Below are 17,449 nucleotides of genomic sequence, written 5' to 3'. Positions count from 1 at the left end.
GCAAACATTCCTAGGTTTAATTTTAAGACCTGTTATGTATGAGTTCTTCTGACTTGAAGTCAGTTGGAATGATGAGTTCAATGAATGTGCTGCTGGTCTTCACTAAATTCAAAGTAAAAAAGATAATCTGTGGAGGTTTTGATAGTGGCACTATGGGTCAATGCAATGTTTCAAAATTGTATTGTGCATGAGGATGCACCTGCTTCCCCACATGCACGTGGGTAATGTGGTTCACATCGATTTCATGCTATACTGCTAGGTTGGTGGTGGGAATGCTCTGAGAAAAGCAGCGATGCAGCACCACAGACAGTAAAAGTGAAAATGGGTTTAGAAATGTTTTATGAGAAAGGAAATCCATTGAACATGTGTGTTGGACCTCACAGAAACACACAATGTGTTTTGGTCAGAAACACTCAATGTAAACATAACTTTTGATTGTTTAAAATTCACTATAGTTTAAGTAGTTCAAAAGGGAAACTTCTCCAGAGGCACTTCTTTCTTGTAGTGTAAAAAAAATCAATAGACTTTTTAATTCATAGGTAAAGATTTAGACAAAGTGTCCTACATCATTTCTCAGCAATTACTGTACATGCATTGAAACTAAAACTGTCCTCTGCATTTAACCCATTTTGTACCAACACATTCACACTCTCCCATCGAGTACAATACGGATGCTTGGTCATTTGCCACGTTATTCACACTAAAAGTCTCCTTTAGCGTCAAGACTCTTGAATGAACTTTGGAGCTTTTTTTCAGGACATACTGACTGACATGCGACACAAGTCCCGGGACAGTTTTTAAAAAAAAAAGATTGTGGGTGTGGCTTAGGAATGGGATGGTGTGAAAATTGAAGCTCATATTATAACCTCATAGGTCATAGTGACAAAAAATACTTTATTATTAGTTTTCGGTATTATCACGGTATTTCTAAAAGTGTGTTCAATATGTTCAGAAAGCGCTGATAGGCCTGCACAAGCTGACACAGTTTCGAAAAGTATAACAATGTTTACTATATTACAAAAATATGGGCAAAACCTTATCAAAAGTATAACTTTTAACATCAGAGAAACAAGGGTTCAGTAAGTGAACAGCTTATTTGTCAGGAACATTTCCAGTAGTGCAGGTTTAATTAACACAAATCCAAATATTCAAGCTAATACATAAAGAACAATATGTAAACCAATTAAAGAAACACCACTACTTATTTACTTGTTTTCCTTATCGTCAACTTCAGAAGACTCAGATGAATCTGGTAAGGATTGAACACATGATTTCCACAGCGTGGCAATCCACTGTGATAATAATGATATTTCAAATGAAAACAGTAATTGTTATCATCAACATTTTTATTGTGGTTTGAAAAAAGAATTCTGCGTTTCCACATTTGTATTGTGTCAAGTTCAGCAAGCACTCATGAGCTATATTATTCAAGTTTACTTTAGTTTACTCACATTGCTCAAAAGGCAGCAAGGGAACCATTTTAAAGTTGAAGCATTTTTAAATTTGTGTATTAGATGCCTCACATCTGCACAATTATGTCAAAGTATATGCAGGTATTGTAGGTTTATATGACATTGACTAAATTGAACACAAAGCTCCTATTGGTTGTTGTGTAATTTTTCCTATTAAGGCCCCATGTACCCAACTTGCCATAGGTGGCACAGATCTAACAAGACAGTAAGATTATCCAAACTGATGTGTAATCGATGCAATTTTGTTCAGATTTTTGCAGCTCAGAGGGTAACTAAAAAATGGTTCACATGCATAGGTTTCACTGTTCACAAATAGGAAACATCAGATCTGTGTCACATGTGAAGGGGGGTAGGAAACTAACCACTGAAAGTCAGTTGCGTTGTGAAGGTAACCCAAATCTGTATCTCTGTTTAAGGTCAACAATCCCTCTTTGGAAGAAAAACAGTGAAACATTCGTTCACTCAGTTGCCGAAAACAGTCGCCATCGCTTCGATGTGTTCCGAGGCACTTTTTTTGGCCAACTCGTTCTGCCAACTGTCAGGTCAGGGCCATAACATAAGACAGTTTCTACTTTGTCGATTTGTCATTGTGGGACATTTCCTGTAGATGTGTGATATGTCAGTTCATCTGTGTGAACTTGTTTTGAGTACTGCCACTTTCTTTAACCCCGAGAAAGGAGGGCTGAAAATGTGCTTGTTAATATGGATAATTGTATTGGGTGTTATTGTAACCCTGATTGCTGGAGATACTGTGTAATCTACTGATTTGTGTACAGAAGACGTGAATGTAGTTATTTGTGTGTGTTAATTACGAATTTTGAAGTAATGCATTTCAATGGGAAGCTTCTTTTGTGATCACAGAACAATTACGGTAGCGAGTAGAATTAAAAAGACTGCACGCGGGAGATTGGCCGGGTAGGTTGAGGGGTCAAATAATACAAGACTTTCATCCCGGAGACCGGGGATCGCCTCCCGCTTGTTGCAGTTCCTTTCTGCGTTAATTTTCTTTCTAACCACGTCTGTCCTGTTGTTGTCGCGGGTGTACAGCGTTTCATTTCCCCGTTGTTGCATCCCCCAAAGCAGCCCAGTGTCATGGCAGTTTGTATAATGGTCATGTTCAAATAATCATTGACCTGTACACACAATAAACCTGTACAATCAATTAATCAAAACAACATGACCATTTCGCAAACTAACATGAGACCAGGTTGAAATATAAATATATACAAGATGCATGCTGATATCATGTCCCGCAATTGCTGAATTAGAGTAATGGCACCTTTTTTGGTCCAATTCAGGCACTGCTGACGACACTGCATAGTGACATTGTTGCTCGCGGTATGCACTGCAAAGCAGAAATAGCAAGCAAACTGCATCAAACGTGTTGCTTTTTGTTACATAATCTAGAAATACACAAGGACACCTCCTGGTAAAGTCAAGTATTTGTATGCAATCACACCAAAGCAGCAATTACAAAACTTCCCCCTTTTACATTATCACCAATTTACTTCTTCCTCTTTTTCCTTCAATATGTTTTAGCCACAACGTGTTGAAAGATTTAAATCAAAATGTCTGCTCCAGTGACAGCAATTATGTGAGTTATGACTCGCACACTTAAATACAACGGTGTGGGTCTTTTCTCAGAGTGGGTCCTTCTCTGATTAGACTGGCTGTTTCATCACCGCATGCAGGGCACAATAGAGCCTGAACTGATTTTTCTGGTAAATGCAACGGTACCATTTTCTCTGGGCCCTGACATTAAAGAAACTTAAGTGCTTATCAAGACTATATCAGTCCCTCCAGGATTGCACAGCCTTTTTTGAGGATAGTTGCTGACCAAAATGTCTGATTTTGCAGGAGCTTTTGTAAAATACTTCTATAAAAGTTGTGATGTTTTTTGTATTTTGTTGCAATGTTTTTGTATAGTTCTTTAAAATAAAAAGAATAAAACTACTGTGGGTTGAGTTCTGTAGTAACCAACAAGGCTCAGGATGCTTCAAATGTTGGTATAATATGAAAAAGGCTGGTGGATTTCAGACAAAAAATAATAATTTACTGAATGACTCAAATTTGAACATATGTGTCTGTGGCTTGTTGATCTATACATTGTTAGACAATTTTCTATCCTGGCCTATGACTCATTCATACGGTTTGTTAAAGTTGCGAATCTGACAGAACAGTGAGATTATTTAAATTGATGGTAACGCAGGACAGTTTGTGTATTCAATACAACTTGCCTGGAGATCCAATTTTATTTAGGTTTTCGCAACTCAGATGGCAACAACAACAAAAAATAGGGGGCTTGTGTCACATGCGTAGGTTTCACTGTTCTCAAGGAACAGGAAACATCAGTTTGGTATCAGATTTGAAGGGGGGTGGGGAAATAATAGCGCTGTGAAGGTAACCTAAATCTGTATCTCTGTTTCAGGTCAACAATCACTTTTTTACCTTTATTTTTTTTCAGACAAGTCGTTAAGAACAGGTTCTTATTTACAATGACAGCCTGACAAGTGGCAAAGCTACTAATGCTATGAAAATAAAATAAAAATCAGAAATACGTACATTTTCACCTTGTGACAATTATATTGCAGATCCAAACAGACATAATTGTTTAAATTGTATTTAACCCCACCTGTCCCGTTCTATTGTTATCACAAACTATTCTCTTGCAACAGAGGTGTCCACATCTTCTTTGCTCTTCCAGAAACCATCAAAAGAAAAGTAATACAACAGAGGGTCCAGACAGCAGTTTACACTTGCAAGACATACCAATGTCATGCGAGCAGGTAACCAACTTTTAAAGAAGACAACCAGTGACACAGGCAAGAAGAATACCGTGAACATCATCAGGTTCATGGCAAAAATAAGCAAGACATTCACCTTGTTGTATATCCTTGCAGAGTCATTTAGTTGTTTGCGTAGAGTCCTAGCCACCAGAGCAGTGGACACAATGTTGACTGCCAGCATGGTGAGCACCAATACAGGCTGAAGATAAGGCAATTTGTGGATTATGTTGATTTCAAAACAGGTAGATTTATTGTTTTTGTCTAAAAATCTTGAAAGTTCCACACTCTCTGGGATGTTCACCACCAACAGAAACAGCCAAACGAGCGCAGCAGCTTTCAAGGCATATGAAGCGGTTCGGAGATGGCGTGACCTCAGAGGGTAGACGACAGCCAGCAGCCGGTCCACACTAATGAAGGTGATGAAGATGGAGCTGGAGCGGATGTTGTTGCGAAAGAGCATTGTGAAACAGACACATGCCTTGTTGCCCAGAGGCCAGGTGCCTATGGCGTAAAAGTAGACCCTCATAGACAAGGAGATGGCGAGCAGGAGGTCAGAGAGTGCCAGGTTGACCATGAAGACGACACTGGGGGATTTGAGGCTGTGGCAGCGTAACAGAATCCACAGCGACGCAGCATTGAGAGGCAGACCCAGCATTATTACAGATCCAAACACCAGAGCGTACGGCGTGTTCCTCATATCCCGCTCCATTCCATTTTCTGTACTATTGTACATGTTTTGCTTCTGCGAGGAAGTCAGAAGTGCAGGCGAGTGCATGTATCTTTGACAAAGCCACAAGAACTGCGCTTGCTCGCAAATCAAGATCAGTTTGAAAAAAGGCTGTTGCTACATGTGAAAGTGTCTGAGAATGTTCAAACAGGAAACACCGGTGTGGTACTGCAAAGTTAAAGTCAAACTGTGTGAGAGTTTTATGCCCTGGATAAAAAAACAAAACCATGGGCACTGTATTAATAAACAAAATGTGTATCTTGACAAAAGCATGACTGATTCATTCTGTTCAAGAATGCTTATTTCTGTCAATTGTAGTACACACTTACATTCTATAAACACGCCATATGTACTGTACTACCAGATATCTGCTGTTGAAATTCCAACTGAACTGGCAATTATGCTAATTAATTATTTTCTATGTACACAAACTACTGCCTGTGCTATTATGTCAAACATACCAGCTAACAGTGTCTTCAGAGAAAGTAAATTATTTACCTATACAACACAATTACTTAGTTTTTTCAGCATTTTGTTCCTGCACAAACCATATTAATGTATAACTTCAATGGGATGGTAAAAAAATACAAGTATATTTAGACAATGCAAGTTAAAATGTCCAGATAATTGTATTTATTTATTAAATTATTTATTAATTTGAGAGCATTCAAACAGACTAAACGGAAGATTTTTTAGGCAACACACAATGTCTCACAGATGACAGTGGCCATGAAGTTGCACACACTAAATTCCAAAACAAAACTGTGAGGAGGCTTTTTGACATGACTTACAAAGAGAACAACTACAGTAGGGCTTGAAAGGTTTGGGTGCCCCAGGTGAAAGTTTGTATTATTGTGCAGATCAGACTTGACAGATTTGTATAATATGTCACAAAAAGTAAGATTTTATTTCCATCAATTACACTTTCAAAATAACAACGTTTGCAAAAGTTTGGGCACTCTGCAGAGTTAATACCTCGTACTGCCCCCTTTGGCTAGTATCACAGATTGGACACGCTTCTTGTAGCCAGCCAAGAGTCTTTCAATTCTTGTTTGAGGTATCTTCACCCATTCTTCCTTCCAAAAGTCTTCCAGTTTTTTAGATTTCTGGGCTGTCTGTCACACACTGCTCTTTTAAGGTCTATCCATAGATTTTTCTATAATGTGGAAGTCAGGAGATTGTGAAGGCCATGGAAAAACCTTCAGTTTACGCCTCTTGATGTAATCCACCGTGGATTTTGAGGTGTGTTTACGATTATTATCCATCAGTAGAAGCCATCCTCTCTTTAACTTCAGCTTTTTCACAGATGGCATCAAGTTAGCGTCCAACATTTGCTGAAATTTTATTAAATCAATTTGTCCTTCTACTTAGTGAAATGTTCCCTGTACCACTGGCTGCAATACAACCCCAAAGAATTATTGATCCACCCCCATGCTTAACAGTTGGACAGAGATTATTTTCATTAAATTCTGTGCCCTTTCTTTTCCAAACGTACCTTTGGTCATTCCAGCCAAAAAGTTCTATTTTAACCTCATCGGTCCACAGAACTTGTTTCCACAATGCATCAGGCTTGTCTATATGTTCATTTGCAAACTTCAAACGCGGATTTTTGTGAGGAAGTAGAAGAGGTTTTCTTCTGATGACTCTTCCATTTGTACAAATATACAACTGCGGTGTAAATGTACAACTCCGGTGTCTGTCAGGTCTTTCTGGATGGATTAAGCAGTCAAACGTGGGTTTCGACTTGCTTTTCTCACAGTCCCGCGAGCTGTTCTGTCTGATAATTGTCTTGGTCTTCCAGCTCTTGCTTTAACTTCCACTGTTCCTGATGACTGCCATTTCTTAATAACATTCCGGACAGACATCTAAAAAAAATCCTTTGCTATCTTCTTATAGCCTTCTCCTGCTTGTGAGCGTCAACTATTTGCAGTTTCATATTTCTAGACAACTGCTTAGAAGGTCAGATAAGTCTAGGCATTTACAACCTTTAGATTGACATCACCTGGTCTTTCCAGACAAAGATTGAGAACAATCCACGACACTGTCAGGTCTCAGCTTTCCAAAGGGGGCGGCGGATGCTATAAACTCTACAGGGTGCCTAAACTTTTGCAGAAGCCATTTTTTTGTTTTCTGTTATTCTGAAAGTGTAATTAATGGAAATAAAATCTTACTTTTTGTGACATATTATAGGGATGTCTAATCTGTCATTTGATGCCTTTCAGAGATTTTCCCATCTTTCCTTGGCTTCTTCATGCACAATAACACAAATTTTTACCTGGGGTGCCCAAACATTTGAGCCCCGCTATATATTAGCAAGTTCTGTGAGGCTGTACCTAGAGCTAAATACTAACGTCAGCATACTAACATGCTCATAATGACAATGCAAACATGCTGATGTCCATGATGACCTATACTCAGACCTATCTTGTACGCTCAGTCGTTAATTATTTCAATTATTATGTATGACATGTAATGCTTTGTCAATGAAAAAATGAGGAAAAAACACAACAAATGTGTGCACTGTGTGCTGCAGGGCTGACTTTGTTGTAAAGTGCATTATGAACTTAAAGTCATTAGAAAAAAGGGGTGTTTGTTGTAGTGACAGCACACAAAACTTTTTCTTACTAACACTGGAAAGAGCAGCGCGTCTTGCTTTTTAAACTCCTGAGATCTGACTCAAATAATGTAATAACTCAAGAAACTACAAGAAAATCTGATGAAAAACTTACATTGCAATTTTGCAAACAGCTAGCCTGGCTCTCGCCCTCTCACAACAAGTGGAAATTTAATCCAACTTTTGTTCAGATGCTGTGGAGCAGGTTCAGTAGAGTGAAAGTGGATCTGTTTGCCTCACGTCTTTTCCCACCAACCTTGGGCCAGAGCCCTCTTATACACTTTCCCCCTGGTTCCTTCTGATCCCTCCTCTCATGGCATGGATGCAGGAGGAGAACCTGTCAGTCATTCTGGTGGCATTGGAGCGCACAAGCGCAGCCTAGTTCTCGACTCTGGTTCAACTACTGCTTGGGTTCCCTTAGCAACTACCGCGGCATTGTCGTGGCTGAATGGCACAATATTCCACCCTCCGTACTATCCAGGGCGTGAGAACCCCCTCCACTACGTCGTGTTAAGCAGGTTCGCTTTCCAGCGCTGGTGCATAGAGAAAGGTGCAGAACCCACATCATGCCCTCTTCCCCTTGTGTTAATTTATTTACAAACATTGGTGGATAATGTCTTGGCTCTGTTAACAGTCAAAGCCTACGCAGTGACCATTTCATCCTGCCACGAGGGTTATGGAGAGAGTTCGGTTTGTGCGCACCCCCTGATTAAGTGTTTTTGAAGGGAATTAGACACAACCCGTTGTTCGCTCTCTCACACCCCAATGGGACTTAGCCCTGGTGCTCCAAGTTTTAGGGAATCCTCTTTACGAGCCTCTCTCAGTATGCTGTCACTGAAAACAGCGCTTCTCCTCACCTTGACGTCAGCCAAGAGAGTGAGAGGGTTTCACCATCCTTCCTCTCCATTAGAGGGGCCGGAAGCGTGCCCACTTTACAGCCAAACCCTTCTTTTACATCAAATGTTTTCAGTGTCCGTGTCCCTTTTTTTCATACAACTAGTATAGGCTTGGCCCTCGTCACCAACATTTGCTGCACCAAAATTTGCTGAGGAAAAATGCTGATTTTGGGAGCAGATCTATGGTCACTCAACTGGGATATACAGTAACTGTGGACATAATAGATGCCCGTGCTGGGCAAAAGGGCACAAAAGAAATCGCGAAGGGGGTTAACCCAATAGTGACAGCCCTTAGAAGGCTATGCCTACACTTATAAATTATATATTAAAGATTTGCAATACGTAAATATCGATGATTCTATTGGATACTCATATTATTGTAACCCTCATTGTTGGAGCTACTATGCCACTGCCTGACACAGGAGGACACCTTTGATCCAGTACTATAGCTAGAATGGCTTGTGAGCAAAAAAGGTTAACGTCAAGCCCTTAATGTATGCAATGAAATACAAACTTTTTTAAAGTAATACATTACCAAGACATGCGTACAGATATAAGTATATCCAAGACACCTGCTATTATCATGTCACGCAACTGCTGAATTAGAATAATGGCACAGTTTTTAGTCCAATTCAGGCACTGCTGACGACACTGCATACTGACATCGTTGCTCACTGTTTGCACTGCAAAACAGAAATAGCAAGAAAGTTACATTAAATGGGTTGCTTTTCCACATGTATATTTGTTATCAAATCTAGAAATACACCAGGACACTGCCTGGGAAAGTCAAGTATTTGTGTGCGATCACACCAAAGCAGCAAATACCAAACTCACATACATTTTACCTTATCACCAATTTACCACTTACTCTTTTCTCTTCAAAATGTTTCAGACACAACCTTTTGAAAGATTTAAATCAAAATGTTAGCATTTATGTGATTTTGCCTGACTCGTACACTTAAATACAAAGGTGTAGGTCTTTTTTCAGTTTGTAGGAGAGAGGCTGATGGAGTTGTATACCTCTCTAATATATCATCTCTAATAAAATCACTGGTTCATTTTTGGGCAGTGTGGCTAAAGTGCCATTATGCCGCACTGGGAAGTGTGAGGAGACGGCCACTGCTGTGCTCACTTCATTAAAATTTCAATTTCTGCAACGGCAGGAGTCACAAGCCATGCTCTCGTGGCATGCAGAGCAAACAAATGTGTGTGTGTGTGTGTGTGTGTGTGTGTGTGTGTCTGTGTGTGTGTGTGTGTGTGTGAGAGAGTATGTGTGTTTCATGATAGCAAGTGTTTGACAAGGCCAGATTGTTATGAAATTTTATTTTTTTCTATTCCTCTGCTGCTTAAGTCAGGTACATATCACAGCTGTAAACACAGAACATCAATACACTGGTCACTGTGAAGCTGCTTTCTGTCTCTGTCTGTCACTCTATGACCCTCTCTCCTGACTGTTATTGTCAGCATTGTGGAAGAGCCACAGATTAGAAAAGATGATATGCTTTAGACAATTGTTTTGCCATTACCAGCAGGGCCAATGCAATTAACCTGCTGCATATGTTTCATCTGAGGCCCAAAAAAAACAATAAAACAAGTTAATCTGTCCCAAGCTGCAAGGATCTCACTTTATTAGGTGCCAACGCAAAGAAAGTAAGTTGGAAACACAAGCTCAAATGGTGCTTTATTGCCTTCCTTTTTCCAATTAGTGGCTGCCATCTTGAATCTTAACAGGTTCTGAAAGTATGGGCTGATTACCTATGCAAATGAGTGGAAAGCTATAATAAAGCTGTCAACAGAAATAAATGGGTTTAACGGAGGAGAGCATTGCAATCTTGAGCATTGCCCGCTGGGCTAAACAAAGAGCTACAACACTCCTGAGCTACTTAAAGTTAGAATGGGACAAAATGACCATATGATTATAGCTTTGGAGCAGAGTTTGGCCAGGACTCAAATTGCCCAGGACTAATAAGTGTCCTTAAATGTAATCTAGTTTCTTGTTTTCTTTTGGAAGCATTCTAGGAGCCAAGTTTCCTCTTGGTTTTAGTTATTTAAAATACCTCTTTTGATAAATAAGGAGAAGAAAATAACAATGCAGAAATACTTTGGATCACTTATGTGGGCGACATGTGGACCGTAAACAATTATAGATTCTAATTTTAGTATTTAATTTTAACTTCATTGTATTATTGTGTGATTGTAATGCTGACGATAAACAAAAAAAAAAGCAAAATATTTAACCTGCAATAACTGATTGTTTTGGCCACTTGGGAACAGCGCAAACAAAATGTGTACAAAACATTGACATACAATTGTCTATTAAGTTGATAAGCACAATCATTATCCAACAGTTGACCAAGAAGCTATAGAGAGACATCATTCATTTTGATATTCAATTTTGAGTCCATTATCCACTCTTTTAGGTCTGTTTTTAGTGTCTTTGTCTGTCTGCTGTTTGGTGCTGCGAAGGACGTGTACCTAAGGTTTTTAAATCTTTCTAGATGAGGAAATGTATGTTGCGGCTGAAAACAACGCTATAAAAGTGGTAAGAGAGGACAGTTGTAATCCCGCCAGCTAAATAATGAGTTCACTAAATATTGCAGATTCAAGTAATCATATATATATACTTACCTACTGTATTATGCAAATAAAGTCTCTCCTAAATAAATTGCACAGGCCTGTGTTGCACAGAGCCTGAAGTACCTTCATGAACAAAGGCTCTGTTAATTTAATTTTGAGTTGATCCAACATGATCCGTCCTGCTTTGAATATTCACTGCAGCACCAAATTAAAATCTGCCCGATCATCCCCAACAAATAGACTGAAGCAATTTTGCAGTGACTGAAAAAATAATTTTCTGATTTAGTTGTTAAAATTGAGTTTGTTTAATGTTAGTTTCTAGCTTTACTGATTATTATGAATTCTGAATTTTCCGACCTCAAGATTGTTCATTGCAATTTTATTTCCAGAATCAAATGTCTAGTGTACAAAACTTTGCCTGTAATCATTGTGATACAAGGTTGGAATGTGGATGACTATTAAAAAGGTTATACTGTGAATCTGTTCCTGCAATTCTTAACAGAAGTTGTAAAATATTGAGACAAACCTTCTTTTCAGAGGATTTCTTGACAATTATAAAAATATAGAATACTACCAACCTCAGTCTGACTTTTCCAATTTCTATTTATTTTCTCTCCCCAAGGTCCTGAAACATGTCCAACCAGTCACTGGGTAAGACACACCATTGCGTCAAGGTGCCTAAACCTAACCAACCCAACCGACAAAGGCAACAAGTATTAGCCAATAAGAGGCAGAGTAGGGCGAGACATTCCTGAACAAACTGGTACACAAAATTGGTAAAATGTTACATACTGACATTTAAGTGGGTTGGTGGTTCCTTCTTGCCAGCATTTTGAAGTGTCCTTGGGCAACCCCAAACTGCCTCTGGCAGTTCTTTTGCCATTTTGCTGTCCACCCTTTATTAACACAACGAAATGATTTACTGTGTAAATGACTTCCTTCAGTCAAGCTATGAGACATGTTATGAGAACATGGGGGACAAAAACCACTTCATATTCAGAAATCGAATAACCTTCCCCAGTCTGCCAGAGGGAACATGTTTTGACTTTGGTCTGAAAAAATGGAACTTATTGGATTAACATGATTTCTTTCATCAGCAATTTCATTTATTTCAAGTTTGTCTGTCTGTGTCTGAGAACACTGCCTCAGTAGATGTGCTGTCAGTGGGAGGCTTTTATTAATGTATTTGCACAGTACTTCACGCCTTCAAGGGAAGTGTTGTATGTATCTTATATCTATGCTTCTAAGGCATTTATACATATGCCACCAAGCCCCTTAATGTATCCCTGTTTTTGTATGCAATTTAGGCAATAAAAATGTTGCTTTTTCAAAAAAAGGAAACCTTTCTTTTGTATTTGCTTTTTCAAAAAAAGGAAACCTTTCTTTTGTATTTTGCATAAAGCAAAACTATTTCTTTTCTGATTTCTCGATTAATCAAATAAATTGGTAGAATACTCTATTACTAAAATAATTGATAGCTCTAGCCCTAGTTTACTGACATGTGAATTAGATTGTAGTGAGACTGGACGACAGATGGACATGGGTAGACAGAGATTCCACTTCTGCAGTGTCAAACGAGAGGCTCCAAGACTATGTCTACGGTTATCTGTTCATCTTTGACCTCTGCCTACCGTAAGACAGCTGAGATAGACGCCAGAGTGATGAGAGAAACATACTGCTCATAAACTAAATGTTAGGAGGAGGTTATTTAAAAGGTGTACCCAGAATACTGTACATAAGCAGAAAGAGAACAATAAATACAGTAGAAAGTCACAATGGAGTTAGAGATGGTTTTGAATGCTGAACACTGTGCATTTCCAGGTAATGTGTTCAAATACAGCTGCATCTAATCTGAAGACATCTGAATCTGTCATCTTTCAAGTCTCCTCATACCACAACCCAACATCTCCACCTACTCAATTTGCATCATGCAATTCCCAGAGACGACAGATAAGCACTATACCAGGTGATAAACGCTTTGAGAGAGACGGGGGAGTTGCCATGATGTGGAATAGAATGGTGCAAAAACAATGACACTTAGCTCAATGGTTAGAATCAAAAAGAGGGAAAGGAGGGAGGGAAAATTGGGAGCTGATGTGTGAAAGAAGAAACAGGTGATTGGGAATATGTGCAAGCAGAGAGGTGGCTGTGAAGTATAAGGGGGGGGGGGGAAGGGGGGGTAAGAAAGAGAGAAGTGAGAGAAACTGTGATCCATGGAATAACAAACAGAACAAGATGAGAGAAAGTGAGTCAGGGCAAGGTGGAGGGTAGGGGTGTGGCCTTGACCAACTCTGATCATTTGCAAGCCATGATGTCTCTCTCTCTCTCCCATGGGTGGGCCAAATTCTCTGGGCGGGCAAAGCAGGGAAAGGGGAGGTAACCTTGCCCCTTAGGACCTCATAAGGGGCTAGATTCTAGATTGGCCCCTTTCAGCTTTCATTCTCTCAAAGGCAGAGCAGGAGACACAGGGCTTGGTTTACACCTATCACCATTTCTAACCACTGGTGGACCAAAGGCAGGCTGGGAGAATGCAAATAAATGTTAAATAAATAAATTTGCATGCCAGGGGACCTTTAGGTGTGTGTGTGTGTGTGTGTGTGTGTGTGTGTGTGTGTGTGTGTGTGTGTATGTGTTAGAGCTGTCAATCTTCCTCTATAATACTATTCAAATTTAATGTTATTTTTTAACATTCAAATAAAATTCAAATATTTATGCTAAAATGCAACCTGTTATTGATACGTACTACACTACTCATGCTTGTGCATTGTCAGTGTCAATGTCATTATCAGTATGTGGTTGTTGTTACAAGTTCTGTCCACTAGAGGGACTGCCGACATTAGCCTGGCCTTGAAGTGGATCAAAATCATGGCGCATTGCATTTTTGGCACACTCTACTGTTTCCATTTTCCATTTTAAAGTCATGTAAAACTATTCCCCATCGTTCTTCTGATTTCCAGCCACAGCCTGTAATCTCCCCCGCCCCCGTACTCACGTTAAAGCTCCATGATCTTAAGACCTCACACTTGTGTTTCTCACACCCGCTAACTTATGGTTCATCAGACGTGACAAAAACATTATGATATCATTATTATGACCAAAAGGAAATGCTGTTGGCAAGGGACACCAAGGGATACAAAACATTGTATGAAGTCAAAAGGGAATTTTTGTTTCATACAATCAGGGTAATATTGTAGTTTCCTTTGGCAATTAACTCTGCAAGTACAATGTTATTATTACAAAGATTTGGGAATGCTGCAACATTGCTACAAAGAAGTCAATACAGTGCAAGAAACATAATCTAGTAGTGTGGGTTTAGCCAAATGTACGTATTTTAAACTGTATTTAACCAGAATTTATATTTAAACACAGAATGTATGCCAACAGGGGTCTCTCAATTAAAGCAAAAGGCGGTCTTTGACGACAGTGTAGAGTGGGGGGTATCAGGGGAGTTATCTTCATTGTTAAACAACCTGTCTATCGTGACTCCGGCAGAAATGACACGTTCACTTACAAGTTAATGTATTGACTTTTTATTCAAGCTACATTTAGTCACTTTAATTCAGGTTATGTCATTTCATTCTGATGAAATGGCCGCAAGCCACCTTGGCTAACGTGAAATTAATTTGCTAACTTACTATTAGATAAGTTGGATACCCATACAGCTATTTTATCAAATCAAACGTGGGGTAGCCCAGCGCTGTTGTCAAAAAAATTCATACTAGGCCTGCACGATATTGGAAAAATCGGACATTGCGATATTCCCTTTATCAAATGTTAAGATGTTACATTTATACTTTTAACAGAAGAAACACACACAATCTCCAGTAAAGAGAAAATATTTTCAGCACTGAATCAGTAACACCCAACCCTTGGCACTTTAGCTCAGTTCTTCCCTTTCACTCTTCCTTCACATCAACACCTATTTAGATGCCACCCACAATACTGAAACCAAATACCCCCACTGGCTTCAGCACAGTGGCTCCTCAACTCAATGCCTCCCATCCTGGCTACTTTTATCAGATTCACAATCAGCTTTATTTGCCAGGTATGAGGAAAAATACAAGGAATTATGCTTTGGATTGTATTGCTCACAATGTGCTTACTCATTCAAAACAAACAACAAAACAAACAATATGTACACACTACACAGGTTGAGACAATAGTGCAGTGAAGAGTGCAAAGTATGCAGGAGTAATTTATAATTATGATATTTTTATTTTAATTATGGAGCATACTGCAAAGGGTGCTGGAATAAATAATATTTTGTTACATTATATTATAATATGAACGCTATGAACAGAGAATGATGAATAAATAAGTGGAACCATTAAACAGACTGATTAGAGACATTGTTGCTTGGGTTTATCAGTGACAGACCTGCTCATTGGTAACAGTGTAACATTGAAGGAAGAAAAAACTGTCAAGGCTGCCTTGGCTTTTTCTCCCCTTCACATTTTACTTGCCAAGCTTATGCTCTGCCATTTCCATCCAAGCCGCCGACTCAAAGCCCAGCCCACTACCATCTTTAGTGCCGGCCAAGAAAAGTAGATTACAGAAATAAAATGTCATAAACTCTATGGAGAGAAAGCATAGGTTGTCAATTATACATGTGCCACTGTGCTGCTATCTCTGACTCTCTTTCTCCACCCACTCCAAGCGACTTGGCCAAGGCTGGCGAGCTCTCAGCCTCTCCATGCTATCTCTGTCTAGATCTGACATCTGTCTTTTATCGCATTGCCACATGCACACTCAAACCTACACCATCCCACATGGTTGCCTGAGGAGAGACAGTTGTCACAACCAAACCCAAAATATTCTGACAGGTTAGAATCCAGCATGGTTGAAGCAGTGAGGGAAGCATATATGTCTACATGCCGATGCCTCTAAAAATAAACAACCTTACAGGAACCCACAGAGAAAGATGAATCTAGTGCAAAGAGCATTGCTTTACTCCTATTAAAAAGGCAGCTTCAGTAGGATTTCTTCAAGGACTTCTTTTTTGTTGCTTTGGTTTGGTTTGGTTTATCTGTGTAGTCATGAACAACATGATGCATACACTAACTAAACAAACAATACAGATACAGTGGTTAAAAGATCCCACAGGTTCCAATTTGGCGAGCTTCTCATTAGTTCTGTAAAAAAGGATGAATGCATTTTCACTACAATAAACTGTCAGGTATGCAAAAACAGTGTGTTCCTATAAAAGGCTGCCAAGGGCAAAACTAAGCTAGCTTTAACATTTGAGCTACGGTTTGGCAAAGCTTGCTAGTAAAAATAAGCATGCAGTGAATAAAAAAATGACTATGTTGTGAATAGACTAAAACTAGTCTCATTTTGTAGTTGCAACAACATAAACTGATGAAGTAAATTAATAAGCGTCATAGGCTATAATAGCTAAGAAATAGACTACAACATACATTAAAGATACTATCAGAAATGCAGGAGGTCACATCATTTTTTTAACAAGCAATGTAACTACAGAAATAGATAGACATATATCCATACTGCTAGAATCAAAGCAACTTAGTCCTTCCAGAAGTGAAAAGATCTATGATGTCCATTAAGGACAAACATCCATAAATCCATTTAGAACTCAATCAGACAAACAAAGGAGCTCCATGTAACTTCAGATATGATTCAGATAATCATCATTTTTTCTAAAGGCGAGCGTTTTCTGTGCAGTGTAATCAGGAACTGCTAGCAGCAGACATTCCAAGGTGCAGATTTTCAAAAAGGTCAAGGAAACAGAGGAAATATGCTTAGAAATACATAGTGGTGTGGAGAGGTTTAAACAAACAGGCCAGCAGAAAAAACGGATGGCTGGACACAAACAAAAAGCACAATATTAAACTGATGGGGACAGAGCGGAAATGGCATGTACACTGTGAGGGAGCTGATTAAGGGGAATGGAGAACAGGTCTGTAGGAAGCTGGGGATCGGTCATAGTGGAAGGATCAGAGGACAACAGTTGGAAGGTGAGTAGTAAAACTCGGTGGGTACACAGGCAATGGGCAAAAAAAAAGAAAATGATATTAAGAGCTGGTTGGAATTTTCAGAACAGCAGAGTTGCTGAGCAGTGCAGAATGAAGTTTGAATTATGTTGCACAGGTGTTTATGTTTTACCTCACATTGTATGTAGTGTTTTTGTCAGTACTTTAATTTATTTACGTATGTTATGAACACATAAATATTGTGTCTGGCTGGACATATTCCCAATGCACACACAAACAATTTAATTTGATTATGTAACAAAGCCTAATGAGTAAATATGGCATGCTGTTTTTGTCATTAGCATAATCATTTCTTTATCAAAAACACACAGATCAACTCTTCTATTATATACACACCTTACAGTTCTTTTAGAGAAATACCACAAA

The 17,449-nt window shown here is 39.1% G+C and overlaps 1 protein-coding gene across 1 annotated transcript; it reads right to left on the bottom strand.

Moving 5' to 3' along the window:
- Window positions 1–3,296: 3,296 nt before the first annotated feature.
- On the bottom strand, window positions 3,297–5,109 carry LOC117942485 (lysophosphatidic acid receptor 4-like). Its single transcript, XM_034867963.1, has one exon. The coding sequence runs from the start codon at window positions 5,031–5,033 to the stop codon at window positions 4,131–4,133; it is 903 nt and encodes a 300-aa protein (XP_034723854.1). The 5' UTR covers window positions 5,034–5,109; the 3' UTR covers window positions 3,297–4,130.
- Window positions 5,110–17,449: the final 12,340 nt, after the last annotated feature.

Source organism: Etheostoma cragini, chromosome 3 (genome assembly GCF_013103735.1).
Source record: "Etheostoma cragini isolate CJK2018 chromosome 3, CSU_Ecrag_1.0, whole genome shotgun sequence".
NCBI classification, from domain to species: domain Eukaryota; kingdom Metazoa; phylum Chordata; class Actinopteri; order Perciformes; family Percidae; genus Etheostoma; species Etheostoma cragini.
Note: the sequence above shows the minus strand (reverse complement) of the source record. Positions and strands in the feature narration are given on the sequence as shown.

Excerpts from the sequence above, each read along its gene's own strand:
- LOC117942485 (XM_034867963.1), bottom strand. The coding sequence starts at position 5,033 with ATGCACTCGCCTGCACTTCTGACTTCCTCGCAGAAGCAAAACATGTAC.